Raw genomic sequence first — 16,463 nt, 5'->3', positions numbered from 1 at the left:
GACCTTGGCTAGGGGCCACTGAGAGATATGGGAGAGGGCAGGGAGTACTTCTCACGGCCTCCCTAATCTTTCTGGAGGACATGGAGTGCTTCTCACGGTCTCCATAATCTTTGTCGACTGGGTAATGATACAGTATGTGTTTAGGATACCTACTGTTCGTGTGTATGTATGTGCGTATGATATCTACTGTTCGTGTGTATGTATGTGCGTATGATATCTACTGTTCGTGTGTATGTATGTGCGTATGATATCTACTGTTCTGTGTATGTATGTGCGTATGATATCTACTGTTCGTGTGTATGTATGTGCGTATGATATCTACTGTTCGTGTGTATGTATGTGCGTATGATATCTACTGTTCGTGTGTATGTATGTGCGTATGATATCTACTGTTCGTGTGTATGTATGTGCGTATGATATCTACTGTTCGTGTGTATGTATGTGCGTATGATATCTACTGTTTGCGGAAGTATGTTCGCCGCAATAAAATGGACGTCTTTGTAATTGTGGACTTCAGAACGTTCTCGTGAATAAACTGCACTAACCTTTTGCATAAGCTGAGTCTTTGACTAATTATTATTAAACCCATGGTGTTACAAACCTCGGGATTGGTCAAAGCTATTGATTGATTGTTATTTTCATTGGGATTGAAAATTCTCCTGACAGTGACACAGAGGGATCAAAGAGACCCACTGGAAATCTCTCAGCTTATTAGACCATGGCTCTCACAATAACAAACAACGTTAGGCTTGCTTGCTTTATTCCTTTTGTGCTTCTGTGCAAAGTGCTTATTTGTTATTTGTCTGCCCCTGAACTATGTGTTTTTCAGCCAGGTCACCTGTGATACAAGTTAGTATTTTTTTTAACATTTAACATTTTTTTATTAACAAATATCAACAAACAAAAGAGGAATAGAGGAATAGAGGAATAGTCACATGCAAGCATACATACAAACTATGTACATTGCCAGAAATCCTAAACAAACAAATCATATTCATTAATAATACAAGTTTTAATTGCCTTTTTGTTTTTCATTTTGTTAAAGTAGTGCCATAAAGTGTAAATTCATTTATAGAGTGAAAAAAGTCAGTTTTTGAATGGGATCATTAGCATTTGTGAATATTACATTTACCTAGTATTATTAGCAGTTTAATTAAATATACTTAATCTATGTCAGAATTTCTGAAATAAATCATTATATCAAAACCATTTAATAGTACATCCGGTCATATTTTTTTAGTAACAAAATTCTGTATGTCAATCACAAAATATTCTACTATAAATCCAGGCAAAAAACAAATGCAAAATGGTCTCCTTCTCCATTCCACAGAAATCACATTTATAGTCAATATTCAGCTTGAATCTTTCCAAAACATGTTTCACAGGATAAATTCTATGTAACATTTTAAATGAAACTTCCTTTACCTTGTTACTGATATAATATTTGTTAGCAATTTTCCATGCTTTCCCCCATTGTATATCACCATAGATATTTGGCCAAAATAATCTTGCTGAGGGAATTGTAGTATCACAAACAATATTCCTAATCTGTTTATTACTACATTTATATTTGACGTTAATATTGCCAATTAATATATTTTCATGTAAATCTATGTTACTTACATCAACCACAGAGGAATTTAAAAGAGATACAACACCCCTTGGAATCGCATCAAAACAATTGCATATTCTTTTGGGGTTATTGGAATTTTAAATTTATCAAGAAATTCCCCATATGAGAGTAGATATCCATCCTCATTCAGTAACTGACCAACCAAAATAATTGTATTCTCAAACCAGTTACTAAAAAAAAGAGACTTATTTTTAAATCGTCTATTTTGTTGTTCCATGGAAAGTATCTGTGAGGAGAAAAATTGTGTTAATATGCTAACATCCAAGCTAAAATTGCCTGCTTATGGAATTTGGCCAATTTTACTGGGATTTTATCAACATCAAAATTATATCGAAGCAAAAATTCGAAACCACCAACAGAGTCAAATATATACTTAGGGAATACATTCCAAATACTGTTCTGGTTCTTAATATACTTCAGAATCCAATTTATTTCAAAAGTATTATTTAGAGTATTGAAATCTAAAACCTCAAGACCTGCTTGTTCTTGGGTATTAGTGAGAATATCTTTCCGTAGATTGTGAGGCTTATATCTCAGCAACCAGAGGTTCAATTTATTCTTTGTTTTCTCAATAATGGGGTTAAAGTTTAATTCACTCCTTTGTTTTTCATCCATGCATATAACAATCCCAAGATAAGTAACCTTATCTTTAACTGGGATACCACATACTTCCTGTAAAACACAGTCCTTGAGTGGAAATAAGACTGACTTATTGATATTCATTTTTAAACCCGAAACTAAGGAAAAGTCTTCAATACAGTCGGGAATGACATCGAAACCGGCCACTAGGGGCAACAGTGAGCGCTGTTACCTTTTTAAGTAGGTTTCACTTTAGCTAGGACACTGTGGACACGGATGGTGGATGGCTGTAAGTATGTAAGCATGTACTTCTGATTTCAAAGGTTGCAATTTCAAATCCAGTAATATAGCTTTTTTTCCCATAAATATATTTTATACCTATACCTTATGCATTAACTCTGAATGGTTATGGTAAGGGTTAAGTAACCCTTACCATAACCATTCAGAGTTAATGCATAAGCTTAATAATTTGTAGTTAATGCCTGAACTTAACCCTAACCTTTAAACTTTGGAATTAATTCCTGAACTTAACCTGTAAAAACTTCGACATTTGAAACTACTTTGAAATTTGACGTTTGAGAAACATGGATGAACGTCTAATTCTGACATGAGACTGAGAGAGCTAGTTGGTGGTTTTTCCCCCAATTACTCTCAAAGGGGTAATGGGGGATAAAAATATTTGTTTATAGATGTAGGATCTTCATTTGAGCCAGTTTCATACAGCAGGAAAATATTCCGGCAGCAACAAGAAATGTGAATTATTATGTGAATTATAATTCATGGACCTTGTTTGTAGGGATTGATACATTTTTCATTAGGGCAAATCAAGTCTGACATTTTAAAGTGGAAATTACAAACTTTAGAAGCCTTTTAAAACCTAGAATATGCTACAAGTTTGCATTTCCTGCTGTGCAGGAAAACTCTCAGCAACAAGAGTGATTACAGTTTTTTCCAACTGCTTACACAAGTTTTAAAAATGTCTCCTTTTTTTCAAATCTCTACACACAATTCCCAAAACTGCACACACAAAATGCAAAATGCCTCACATTTCCTTCAAATTGTAACACGGCATTCAAAATGACATAAACACATGTCAGAATGAAGCATTTGCATCAAATGGCCAATACTGCTTTCATAATAGTACATTTTTGGATATACCATGTAAACACTGTTGTTCTAAATCTAAAGCTCTTTGGTCTTTCATAGGCTTATATCTACATTTCAATACAATGTTCTACAGTGAAAGTAATCTGCTGAGAGGGGTAACAAGTACACTGTAAACACCAATGCAATGTAGAAACAGAAAATATTTATTAGGCCAAACATTACTATTGTATACAGTAGCATACAACAAAACCATAAACATATGTAAACCAAAAGTATATTCTTTAGAATATGAAGCCAACCTCATCCACATAAAATAAATTCATGGCGAATTACATGGGCATCCAGCTCCAATACTCTCTGCAACAGACAAAATGATATACAGATGAGTAAATATGGTATGTCTGAAGTACTGGAAGTAGTGTTGCATACATACCTCTACAAAGTCATGTCGCATATTCTTGACTCTGTCAGAGTTTCTCTCAAATGGCACCTTGTAAAGTTGTTTCGTCACTCGGTGCCGTTGGAGGATGCGTTGTATGGTCGACAGGCTTACAGCATTGATTTAGTTAAATATGGTGTCATTATTCAAGATATGCCCTCTTATCTCTCGAATCCTAATTGCATTGTTGGCCAAAACAATATTTATAATTGCAGTCTCTTGTACATCTGTAAACAAGTGTCCTCGTCCTCCATGATGTCTTTGCCTTTCCACTCTGTACAGAATTCAAACACAGTATGTGTTCAGCATAGGAGCTGTAAACAATGTACAAAAAAAAAATGTAGACCAGCATGATAACCAACCTCATTCAATGCAGTGCAGTAAATGGATGGCTTAGAGTTACAAATGTTTATGCAATACTATGCAGTCATACGTATTTTACAGTACATTACTGTAATGCTAAAATAGTCATTAGATTGTTGCATACCTGTTCACATTTCTGAAGGTTTGAATTATGGACGCCACTGTAAATCGACTCAAATTGGGCTGGACTCTCAGTCCAGCCTATCTCATGGTCAAACCGTGGTTGATCACATGATCAACAAGTGTTGCCCTAATCTCATCAGAGATGGCTCTCATCCTTCTTTGCCTTTGCCTTTGCCCTCGTCCTCTTCCTCTTCTTCCTCTTCCTCTCCCTCCTACTCCTCTTGCTCTCTGTCCATTGTTGGCATCCATTGTTCAAAACAGGTAATCTGACCTTTGACCTATTTATAGGCCTATACTACAGTAAAGCAGTGATTGGTTAGTGATCAGTTAAGCTATTAGTGTTTGTACATGTGAGGAGTGTGTGTGTGTGACCTGGTGAATAAGTGTAGCATTTTGATTGGTTGTGTTTGGAAAAGGAAAGCAAGTCACTTCCTGTTAGATTTTTGTGTTTTAGGTAGAGAATTGTGTGTAGTGTTTTGAAAAATGTGTTTTATGCAATTGACAACTGAGTCAAAGGCTGAGAAATAGCTTATGGTTTTGGATATTTGGTGTGTAGTTTAGCACTTTGAGTGAGAGGTTTAAAAAATCATGTGACATGAAAAGATTTTGTGTGTAAGCAGTTGGAAAAAACTGTAAATTAAGATCCCACATCTGCATTCCGATCTCAGAGGAGAGGAGATAAAAGTGGAAAGTAAAGAGAAGCGGAGAAAAGCCCATAGTTTGCTTCCTGTGTCCTCAGTGTCAGCACTGTGCTAATTAGGCTGTGTGCCTCTATTGTCGATGTGCTAAATATCCCTGTGTGTGTGTGTGTGTGTGTGTATGACAGTGTGTTTCTATGGGCAATGTGCTAAATATCCCTGTTACACGCTAATGAGCAGCCAGCTAAGCTCAGTTCCACTCACACTCAGCCAGGCCCATTGGCTACAAACTGGTTGGAAAATAGCTTGGTGTTATTGTTTATAGAGTAATACTGCTCTTTATTTATACAGCGATTTTACAAGTTCTCAAATCGCTTTAAAGTGTATACTGGTACTTGCTCAGTCCACTACCAATATGTTGCACCATCCTACTCTCAGAGTGCTCAGTACTTTGTTTATTTCCAATCAGAAGGGTCACTCACTGCTATAACTGTGCTAAAGTATTATGTGTGATATTAAATTACAGTAGGCTATGCTGCCAAGCCATTTAAACTGTACAGATGCCAGTGGAGTAATAAAACGTTGGAGGCCCTTGCCGTTCTATCAGCCAGATCTCAGAGAAGATAAGAGAGTTTGGCGTCACATCATCTCTGTCTCTGCTGTCATGGAGTCAGATGACAACTGTGGATCCCATGGAAGTGACGCATCCTGTTTTCAATACCCACCACCTACTATCGCCACATCCCACCATGGGGCAGTGGCTTGGGGTTATGAGTGTGTGTGTGTGTGTGTGTGTGGAGGTCCCACCATGGGGCGGTGGCTTGGGGTTATGAGTGTGTGTGTGTGTGTGTGGTGGTCCCACCATGGGGCGGTGGCTTGGGGTTGTGAGTGTGTGTGTGTGTGGTGGTCCCACCATGGGGCGGTGGCTTGGGGTTATGAGTGTGTGTGTGTGTGGTGGTCCCACCATGGGGCGGTGGCTTGGGGTTGTGAGTGTGTGTCTGTGTGTGTGTGTGTGATGGGCTTTAACTTGGGGGAGGCAACGTTTCAGTCTCACTGCTTACCCCCTCCCTCTATGATTTTCTTGTGCATGTGGGGGTGTCCAGTTGCTGGTAGATATTTCTGTGTTGGACCCCCCCCCACCTAACCCCAGACCACTCCCGTGACAGTCGGGAGAGTGTGGGCAGCAGGCACCTTCAATCAGCCCCCCAAAATAGCACAGGGAGAGGGATCCACGCCCCTATGAGTTCCCTGACTATCTCCTCCTGCCCAGTCCAGTCCAGCCCAGCCCATTCCCGTTCTCAGCAACCCACAAAGAGACAAACAGAGAAGAGCCAGGATAAGCCCAAAACACAGCATAGTGACATTCCATCTTGGAGAATCTCAGCTTGGAATATATTGGGACACTGGGAATATACACACATAGCTATAGAAGTGTGTTAGTGGACCCAGCATTGACAGACACACTCCGACTGCGGGAAAAGAGTGTGCTTGACTTCTCAGAGGAACACACAAGCACATACAGGGCTAGCTGATTGGGCCAAGGTTCTCCATACAGTGGCACTGTGTGTCTGGCCAGTCCTGCACCATGAAGCTGAGTGTGGCTCTGTTCTTCGCGGGGCTGTTCGGTGCTCTGGCAGCCATGTTTGTCCTCCTCTCCTTCGGGACAGATTACTGGCTCCTGGCCTCTGAGACATGCAACGAAGAAACTAACAGAACCATAGGACCTGGAGGCATTGCCATAGAGGTAAGGAACATGGAGCTTCCTGATTACCGTCATGAGATTTGCTGTTGTTATACTTCAAATATTTTAGTCCAATATTTACCTACTATATACTATAGTCCACTAATTATTACCTATGTAATAATCATGTAATAATGACAAAGTAATAACTTTTCATTGAAACAACCAGCACTACAGCAGGTGAAAGTAAGAAAAGGTTTGGTGTAGCCTCTCTGGGATGTTCCTTTTCCTGGTCCTCTTTTCTCTTTATATCAGTGGTCATAAAATACAAACAAAGGAGACGAAAAAGGTAGTCATTGGTGTTAGATTGGGGGTAACATTGGCTAAGACTGTTGTTTTGTCTCTATTTGCTGAATTGAGGGTTAGGGGTTGGAGGTTAGGGTTATGGTGGGTTTGGGTAGTCTGGGAGGATCAGCTGATCAGAGACTGATTATAGAGCATAGAAGTCAAGGAAAGTTGTTCCTTTTCTGGTTGGAGTCTCCTTAGAGGAAGTGGTGTCGGGGTCAAGGTCAAACCTGATTCCACTAATCAAAGCCTTGATGTTTATATAATTAGTTGCATCAGCTGTGTTGGTGCTGGGCTAGAACAAAAATGTGTGTGTGGGAGGGGGGGGCAGACCTTTACAATATGAGCAAGAGGTGGGGGGGCAGACCTTTACAATGCTGAAGTAGCCTACAGTCAATTCCTCTGAAAAGCATTTCCTGTATTATATTACTGCCCTATTAAGACATATTTGTTTAAAAAAGTAATAACATGGACCACCACACTAAAAATATATATGTTTTTTAGGGCACTTGGGGGTATCCGAAACTAATGTGTAAAAATGATTTGATGATACTTTTTAAATCTGTCCTTAGAAATAACAATAAGATATGTCAAATCAGGTAATGCCAAATTTAAGTCTAAATGAGAATGCTTGAATGATTGAAATGCATCAGAGAGGTATTGACAGGTTCAGGAAAGCAGAAGGAAGATCACCAGCATCATTGTGCATTTCATCTTTCTTAGAGCAGGAGATCAATTCATTTCCCCCAGTCATTATGTGTGGTTTTGTCACTGTTCAAACCGCTCAAATACTAGAGCCAAATTCATAGGAAGAAAACTAATTCAACATGCTTCATTGGCTTTAGAAAACCATTGGTTGCCTGGTCAAATAGCCTCGATTACACCGACAGCGTCATTGCTTTTTGGTACACCGGAAGTATATTCATTTCCCATGGAACACTGCATTTGCCTTGCAGCATTGTGTTGCAGAGGAAGTTGCAGTGTGTTCTGTGTTCTGTGTTCTGTGTGATGCACACGTTGGATATATCCAATGTGTGCATCAAATTGTTTGAGTAGACTTGGCAGAAATAGTAGCAAGAGGTGAATGTGAACTTTTGTTGCTCACAATTTTCGATTACATAATGAAAAGTTTGACTGCAGAATTTATTATGCAGCATTGATGCAATGACGCTATCAGTCTGCTCAAGGCGTCAGAGGCCTAAAGCACACAGTCGCGGTTTAAAAAACAACAACAATTATGATAAAACTGGGGGGGACAAAAATGCAATTTCAGAATGTGTCGGGGACATGTCCACCCCGTCCCTATAGCAAAAGTCGCACCCCACTACAGTATACATACCTCCCTAGGGGCTGCTAGTGAAACCAGACACTGTTTAATGCAGTTGCTCTGCAACCATCCAGCAAATGAGACACGTTGGATTCCTGAGTGATAGACATACAACACCACAGTGATATGTAGTTGAATATCAAATATCACTCACTACAGCAGATCCAGCTTCTCACAATGAGCAATGACAAAGGAATGTCTGCATGATATCCATACGATCAAAAAAAGCTAAAGGTGCTCCCTCAGCGTGACCCTTGACCTTACAGTCAGCAGTTGTAGCACTAGCACCATATACTGTGACAACATTTATGTGAACCAGTTGGCAAGGTACGACATAATACATGACATTATGGCTAATGCTAGAAAAGAAAATACCAGGCAAAATGTGAAGACGACTAAGACTTTTTATGACATGTTATTATGTCATTGTTACGGCTGTAATATGAAGGACTTATGATGGAGTGTTCTACTAATGTGTTGTTACTATTATTATCATCCCTCAGCGTGGTGACATGATTCTGGTGGAACCCGGTATGGGGTTCCCCCCAGACACCACCTTCTACCACGAGGGCTTCTTCTGGAGGTGCTCCTTCGGGGGAAACCTGGACGATGACACCCTCTTGAAGTTCTGGATCAGTAAGTCAGATAACATATTCTGCAAATTCTGTTAAATTTAACACTGAGCAAGTGTCTGTATGGGTCCATACTTTTAAAATATTAAATTAACACTGTGCTTAGTGCTGACGCTGTCACACTTCAACAGTGTGAATTAACACTTTCAAGAGTGTGAATTACACTTTCAATGTGATGCAATAACACCTCATATGCTATTTTTAATACTAGGAAGTGTATATAATTTACACTAATTGTGAAAGCAATAACACCTCATATAGTATTTTTTACCATTACACCAAGAAGTCTATATCTCTTGATGAGGTCACTCAGTGTTGGGTTAAGGACATTACAATAATATTAACATGTTTTGATTGCTACATGTGCTTATGTAACCATTTCAAAAGAATACATTGCTGTAAACAGACACACTCAAACTTTAATTAACATAACCATAGACCACTAAAACTGATACAACACTTCCACTTACGGTTGGCCAAAAATAACTAATTGAAAGCCACGTCGCCCACTAAGCCATGCCTCCAATATAATTTCCCAGTGTGCCTTACCTTTTAAAGGGAATTGTAGTTACCACGCATGACTACATTTGTTTGTAACAGAGACATGGTTATTGAATTCATTCATCTTCAGTCCTTTGGACTTCACGGAGTGCGTTTTGACTGTAGGTGAATGTTATCACTAATTAAACTGTTTTTGAAAATGCATTACATATATTACAAGGCCTTACTTTGATGATCAAGTTTTACCATATCACAGTGATGTTAGGAACCTCATGGTTTACAGGCCTCATGCGGTCTGCAAGTCAAATTATGCTGGCATGTAATTCATATTGGAATTCAGCCAGAACAACCAACAGTTGGTATTTTTATTCCCCCGCAAGCTGCATGCAGAATGACTGTCAGGGTTAGGAACATTAATAAAAGAGACTACCAACACCATTTTAAACTGGAACAACCATTTTTGTAACGGGTGCAATAAATGTAACTAACTGATTAGATTAGTTTAGAAAAATGTATGTTATTTATCTTTATGTGACAAGATTAATCAATCAATTAATGTACACAAACACAGATATTAAAAACAATCCTAAAAATCTAGCTGCAGTAGAGCAAGCGGGAAATATGATAATGGGCGTGGTTTTGACGGGAACGTTTTACTCTCCGCAGAGTAAATTGACACAATCACACTCTCCCATTCAACACTGGTTATTCACTCTTAGAGTGAATCAACAGTAGAACTGTTACACAGAAAAATCAACACTAGGTAACAACGACCAATTTCCTGTGTACTTGTATTAAGTATAACACTGGGGTTTTGGCCATACACAATATGCTGGTTTGTATACTCGGACAAAGTGTGTAGCAGCCCCAGTGCTTTTTAGTAGGCATGTATGTGTTTATATGCATGTTTGGATATTTGGATATTGGGAAATACATATGACTGAAGCTTTAGACCCTACCTCTCCATTCTCTACTCTCACTCTCTTTCACTCTATCCCATTACTTTCTTTCATCTACATTTGGGCCAGTACAGGGACAGTAGAACAATGCAAACAGTTCATGAAAGTCATGAAGGTAAATCACTTGTTTATCGAATGTGACTTCTGATGCTTTGACGTAGTATGAGACTCCTATCATGAGATGTTATGTCATGTGACTCTATGGAAAGGCTGTATCATGTGATGTTATTCAAGTCCTTTTCCATCTGATGAAATGTGTTGAAAATCTCTAATAGGGAACATCCAGGGAGGGTCATTGTCACAAACACCCTAAAGCTCAGGGAACGACCTTGCGAGGGTCTGCTGAATTCCACAGGGCAGAGGAGAGAGGGAGAGGAGGAAGATAAATAGATCAAAATAAAGTATTAAGAGTACAAATTAGATTAGATTTAATTCAATTATCAAATTTAATGCATTCGATAAAACCTGAAGACAATGCCAGCTTAGTCTCTGTATTGATCCTACTAGTATATGCTGTCGTTGTAATATAAGGGCCCTTGATGGGGAGAGGATATTTGCTAATGCCAGTGCCACAACCTATTGCTTTTTTTATTGGTTCTATAATGTGATATGATTTAATGTATCTAACAATGGGCCTGTTTGTCTCTCCCTAGCCAATCAGCCCCACTCTAAAGTCTGCACACACGCCTACCTCTTCCCCTTTCCTGTGTCTCAACAGACTCACAACGCCACCGCATATGACTCCGCAATCAGTGAGTGCTTTTCTCTCTCTCTTTCTCTCTCTCTGTGTGTATATATTTTTTATATGCCATTGCCATGTACCATACTTTGAGATTGTGAGTGAGTATTCAAATTAAAGTATAATTCTGTTGCTCACTGGTTGCCATGGATCTAACAATGATTGACATTTCTATTGTCCAGTCTACAGAGGCTTCTGGAGTATCTTCATGCTAATTGGGGTGGCTGCCGTCGTTTTAGGTGGGTTCTTCATCATCTGCGCCGCCCCATTTGCCAGTCACCGTCTATATAAGGCTGGGGGTGTGCTCTTCCTGACATCTGGTGAGTTATTGGCCAATATCATCATCATTTTTAGGATACAACATTTAAGATAAACTGTTGTGCTCAAGCCTATCTCTGTTGAAGAGATGTACAAAGATGAAGAGCTCATCAATACCATCACTAATACAAATATCTGCTGCAGCCAATCTGATACAGTCTACCGCTGTCTCTCTCTCTCTCACCCTTCCTGCTCCCCACAGCTCTGTTCCTTCTTGTTGTGGTGGTGATGTATGTGCTGTGGGTGGAGGTGCTGGATGTGGTACAGGTCTACGTGGACCACCAGCGCTCCTCTATTTGTCCCACCTTTGACCTCACCATCCACTACGGCCTGTCCTTCTTCTTCGCCCCCGTCGGCATCTCCTTCTGCCTGCTGGCAGGACTCCTTTTCCTCCTCATTGGCCGGTCCGTACGGATGCAGTACCACTGATTGTTGTCGCTGTGGCAAGAGTGTGATGATGCCCATGGTAGAAGGCGGGGCGCTGAGACTTCCGGAACGCTACAACGGTTGGGGCCATTTCCATTTAAATTTGTTTAATTGAAGAAGTAAAATGAAATTCCAATTTTAAAAATGTCTCATAGCTAAGCATTGCGGTAAATTGGAATTAGAATTTCAGTTTACTTCCTGAATTGACTTCATTGAAAAGGAATTGACCCCAACCCTGCTCTGTAACTTCAAGAATGTGTCGGAAATCTCTGTGTTCTGTCAATCATCCAGAAATGGAATGGGACTTCTTTGAACTCCGTGGTGTGACTGATTTGACAGGTTACAATGACATGTTTCAGTCACTGCAAGTGTTTGACAGAGTTCGACAGAGTTCCACCCAACATGACACCCTATACCATCATATTAGTGCACTACTTTCACCAGAGCCTCTATAGGGAATAGGGTACCATTTGAGACACAACCAATGCCTCAGTCCCCCATCACTACATGCTCTTCACCTGACATCTACAGTACTGAGAGACACAGGATTGGTTGGTTGAACTGTGGTGGCGCCTGTTGGTGATTTGCTTATAAAGGTTGTCACGTTGCCATAGCAGCGAGTTGGGAATGACTCTGGTATAGGATGTTTTGTTTGTTGAATTCTTTCTCTTTGTGTTTGTATTTTTAGTCCAATGGTTTTAGAAGGCTGCTACTGTCATTTGCTGAGTGCGTTGAGGTGTGCTTTAACATAAATGAAGGGTGAAGTCACTTTATATGCTTCTCTATAGATTTGATTACCACTTTATAAATATAATACACGTGTATTCCTTTTTCAATTATTAACACATTTTGAGAGAAATGTGAATGCCTTACCATCATATAAGCATGCGGTGTGAAGAGTTAGAATTAAGGTATAGAAATCAAGATTAGGGGCTCTATTCAATCTGGATCGCTGAAGCGTTACATGTTGCGTGACAGAAATGTAAAGATGATTTCTGATTGAGCGGACATATGCAGCTCTGGTTAAAATGTTTTAGTAAAGTATTTGTTTGCCCTGTAAATAGTAGACACTGTAATGAAATTACGACATGCAGTTTAAAACACAAATAAATTGATGACATTTGTTTCATGAATGTGTTTTTTTGTTGCCATTTTATTCTAAATGAACGTGCGTTGATTACTTGAACATACAAATGTTTTCTAAACTAATCCAATCAGTGCGTTAGAATTTTGCCCCCGTTACAGGAATGGTTTACGTCGTCCCACAATGTTTCTAACCTCGTTCACAATGCAAGTTGCAGGTGAATAACAATTCCAACAGCTGGATGTTCTGGTTGGATTCGAACAGGTATAACACATCATTGCAAGTCATCATAAGGTGACTTCTAGGTAGGGTTTTACAATTCTGGAAACTTTTCCAGAGATCCTGGTTGGAAGATTCCTGGGAATTAACAGGAAATCTGGAATCATTCCACCAGGATTTCTAGAAACTCCTCCCATGACAAACCACACCACCAAGTTTCCATGGGAAGACTATTGTGTCACCAACACCTGGTATCTGTGGATGGTCCTCTGGTTCAGGTCACCCAGGAGATCTTTGCCCTCAACCTGGCTGTCACTGAGCTCTTCTTCTGCCTTCTCTCTCCATTTACCGTCTTCAACTACCTCTTTACCTCTTCATCAAAAGAGGACCATCTTCCAATTTAGCAGCTACACGTTCGGCTCGGTCACTGTCGGTCGCCCTCTACTCCAGGACTTGATCTGTGTAGGACGCTAAGCTGGCGATGGTCCACCCACTGGTCTACCTGAAGTACAGGAGTCTGAGACACAGGGCAGTGTGTGTGGCTCTGGCTTGGCATTACATCCATCATTGACATTACATCCATCATTGGAGCTATCCTGGTACGTTGTTTCTTTATGCCTCCACATTCAGTGACAGCGTGGTGCATCGTGGCTCCTATCACTAACATGCTTAATGTTTTGGGGAGCTTCATCAGCCCTTCCTTCCTCTACCTCCCCAGGGCTGGGAAACTGCCCTTTGTCTAGGGAAAAAGAGAGGGATGATAGCCTTACTTTAGAGGAAGGGTTGTCTGGCATCTGGTTATCATCCCCAGGTCAGAGCCATGTTTAGGCCACAGTCTATAATGGCTCTCATCATTCCTTCCCATTCCTTTCAATCATGTTATTGTTGTTGTTCAGAGTTTTTATTATTTCTAGTTTCTAGTTTCTGGGGGTATCTTTGTGTTTATGGTGTGTGTAAATGTGTTCTTTAAATCAAGAACTGTGTTTTTGAGTGAGTTTGAAATCACACATTTAATTTTCTGATCGTCGATTTCAACTAACAGGCTTGGAACTTAATGCACTCCTGCAGGTTACTGCTGGATTTCTTAAAACACTACTGACAGGAGATGAAATGCACCTGCGAAAACCCCTACAAGGATGAACCATTAGATCAGTTGATCTCTCGTTACCGTGTCAAGTGATTATGATACCAGACAGCTGATCTAGATTCTCTACTCCCGCCCCCAGTGAAATATCGACCTATCAGTAGCATAGGAAACTGTAATGCTGGTGATGAATGTAAAAATACTTATTTGAGCAAAATAATATCGAAGTAGTAGCCTATATTTTTGATCAAACGTTTCACCTTAAATGACGCAATAATACAGTATAAGCCATTCAATTGTGCCATTCTATAAGCCATTCTATTGTGATATTGACTGTATGTTTGTTTATGTGTAACTCTTTGTTGTTTTTGTCGCACTGCTTTGCTTTATCTTGGCCAGGTCGCAGTTGTTAACTTGTTGTCAACTGGCCTACCTGGTCAAATAAAGGTGAAAAAAAATTATAGTAATAAGGAATGACCATATCAGACAATTTTCTTTTAAAGACAGTTGTATTTAATGGATTACGTAAATTGGAAACAAATGTAATAATATGAGTAGGCTACACTATTAGTTTTTAACTCATACAAAGTGTCGGGTAAACTGCCACAATAGATTTGCTGTGGTAAACAAGGAAATCCTTTTTTCAGTTGTATGTAATGAAAATCAAATAGATACATCGCCCATAGTCTGCTTTTAAAGGAAGCTTTAATTGATCCGATAATAATACCAACCAGAGGGCGAAAATGTTGGCTGCAGTAAAACTAAAAGATAACTTCGACATCTGCATTAGGGAGCGGAAAATAGCTGGCCAATGTTGTTTCCCAGCTAGCAATGAGGAACCGGCCTGGAATCGGGTGTCGGACTCGGCCCGGAATCAAAATGAATGACTGCCCTGAATCGCCTAAGTACATCAGGCTGTTTCCCTCTACCAGAATTTAGCCAACTTTGCAGGGATCTTACCAGATTCCCACCAGAAGCGGCCCGATGCATTTTTAAATAAATGTAAACAAAATGACCCTATTTAGTCATTTTAAATACTACTATTATACATACAAATGATACCCATGCACAATTTCTTTTACATACTTGTCGTCATATCCAATTGTCTTGTCCCATCACTGCAACTCCCGTAGAGGCGACGGTTGAGAGCTGTGCGTCCTCCGAAACACAACTCCACCAAGCTGCACTGCTTCATGATACAATGCACCAGAAGCCAGCCGCACCAATGTGTCTGAGGAAACACAGTACACCTGGTGACCGTGTCAGCGTTCATGTCCCTGGCCCACCACAGGAGTCGCTACAGTGCGATGGGACAAGAACATTGTGGCCGGTCAAACCCTCCCCTTACCCGGATGACGCTGGACCAATTGTGTGTTGCCTCATTGGTCTCCTTGTCACGCCCGGCACGGGTATCAAACCAGCATCTGTAGCAACGTAGTTTGCAATGCAATGCAGTGTCTTAGATGCTGCGCCACTCGAGAGGCCCCATCCACAAAGTTTTTCATGCTTATCAATTGCCATGCACAAAGTATCAAAATACTAAAATACTACTTAAACAGGACTCTTAAAGAATTCAATTGAAATGTTATTTTTTGATCACAGAAATAATGAGAAAATATGGAAAAATAAATAAATAATAAAATGTTAATTATATAAAGCAGCTGGTGTAATCATCTGCCAGAGAGTAGCCACAATCGTCCTGAGCCCCAAGTAAAACATTTGGGCCAGATAACTCACACCGGAATCGGCCCGAGCCCTAAGTAATACATTTGGGCCAGATAACTCACACCGGAATCGGCCAGAGCTCAATCCCTGCATCCTAGCCATAAGTAATACTGCCAAAGACTCAGGCCACATGACATCGGCCGAGTCTGACTCTCCGTCTGTCATGTGCATTTTACTGAGGAGTGGCTTCCGTCTCGCCACTCTAACATAAAGGCCTGATTGGTGGAGTGCTGTAGAGATGGTTGTCCTTCTGGAAGGTTCTTCCTTCTCCACAGAGGATCTCTGGAGCTCTGTCAGAGTGACCATTGGATTCTTGGTCACTTCCCTGACCAAGGCACTCCCCCGATTGCTCAGTTTGGCCGGGCCGCCAGCTCTAGGAAGAGTCTTGGTGGTTCCAAACTCCTTTCATTTAAGAAAGATTGAGGCCACTCGGTTCTTGGGGACCTTCAATGCTGCAGATATATTTTTTGGTACCCTTCCCCAGATCTGTTCCTTGAGGCAATCCTGTCTCGGAGCTCTACAGACAATTCCTTTGAACTCA

General features: G+C 40.3%; 1 protein-coding gene across 1 annotated transcript; it reads left to right on the top strand.

Annotated features, from left to right (window-relative positions):
• Window positions 1-6,119: 6,119 nt before the first annotated feature.
• Window positions 6,120-12,943, top strand: tmem182a (transmembrane protein 182a). The gene is made up of 5 exons (XM_024389268.2): window positions 6,120-6,626; window positions 8,739-8,871; window positions 10,981-11,079; window positions 11,249-11,386; window positions 11,587-12,943. Exons 1-5 carry the CDS (start codon window positions 6,468-6,470, stop codon window positions 11,811-11,813), a joined length of 756 nt encoding a protein of 251 aa, XP_024245036.1. The 5' UTR covers window positions 6,120-6,467; the 3' UTR covers window positions 11,814-12,943.
• The last annotated feature ends 3,520 nt before the right edge of the window (window positions 12,944-16,463 follow it).

The sequence above is a fragment of the Oncorhynchus tshawytscha genome, linkage group LG26, assembly GCF_018296145.1.
Source record: "Oncorhynchus tshawytscha isolate Ot180627B linkage group LG26, Otsh_v2.0, whole genome shotgun sequence".
NCBI lineage: Eukaryota > Metazoa > Chordata > Actinopteri > Salmoniformes > Salmonidae > Oncorhynchus > Oncorhynchus tshawytscha.
This window is presented reverse-complemented; position numbering and strand designations above follow the sequence as displayed.

Coding starts and splice junctions, on each gene's coding strand:
- tmem182a (XM_024389268.2), top strand. CDS start 6,468: ATGAAGCTGAGTGTGGCTCTGTTCTTCGCGGGGCTGTTCGGTGCTCTG. Junction 8,872..10,980: donor CCTCTTGAAGTTCTGGATCA/GTAAGTCAGATA, acceptor GTCTCTCCCTAG/CCAATCAGCCCCACTCTAAA. Junction 11,387..11,586: donor TGTGCTCTTCCTGACATCTG/GTGAGTTATTGG, acceptor TGCTCCCCACAG/CTCTGTTCCTTCTTGTTGTG.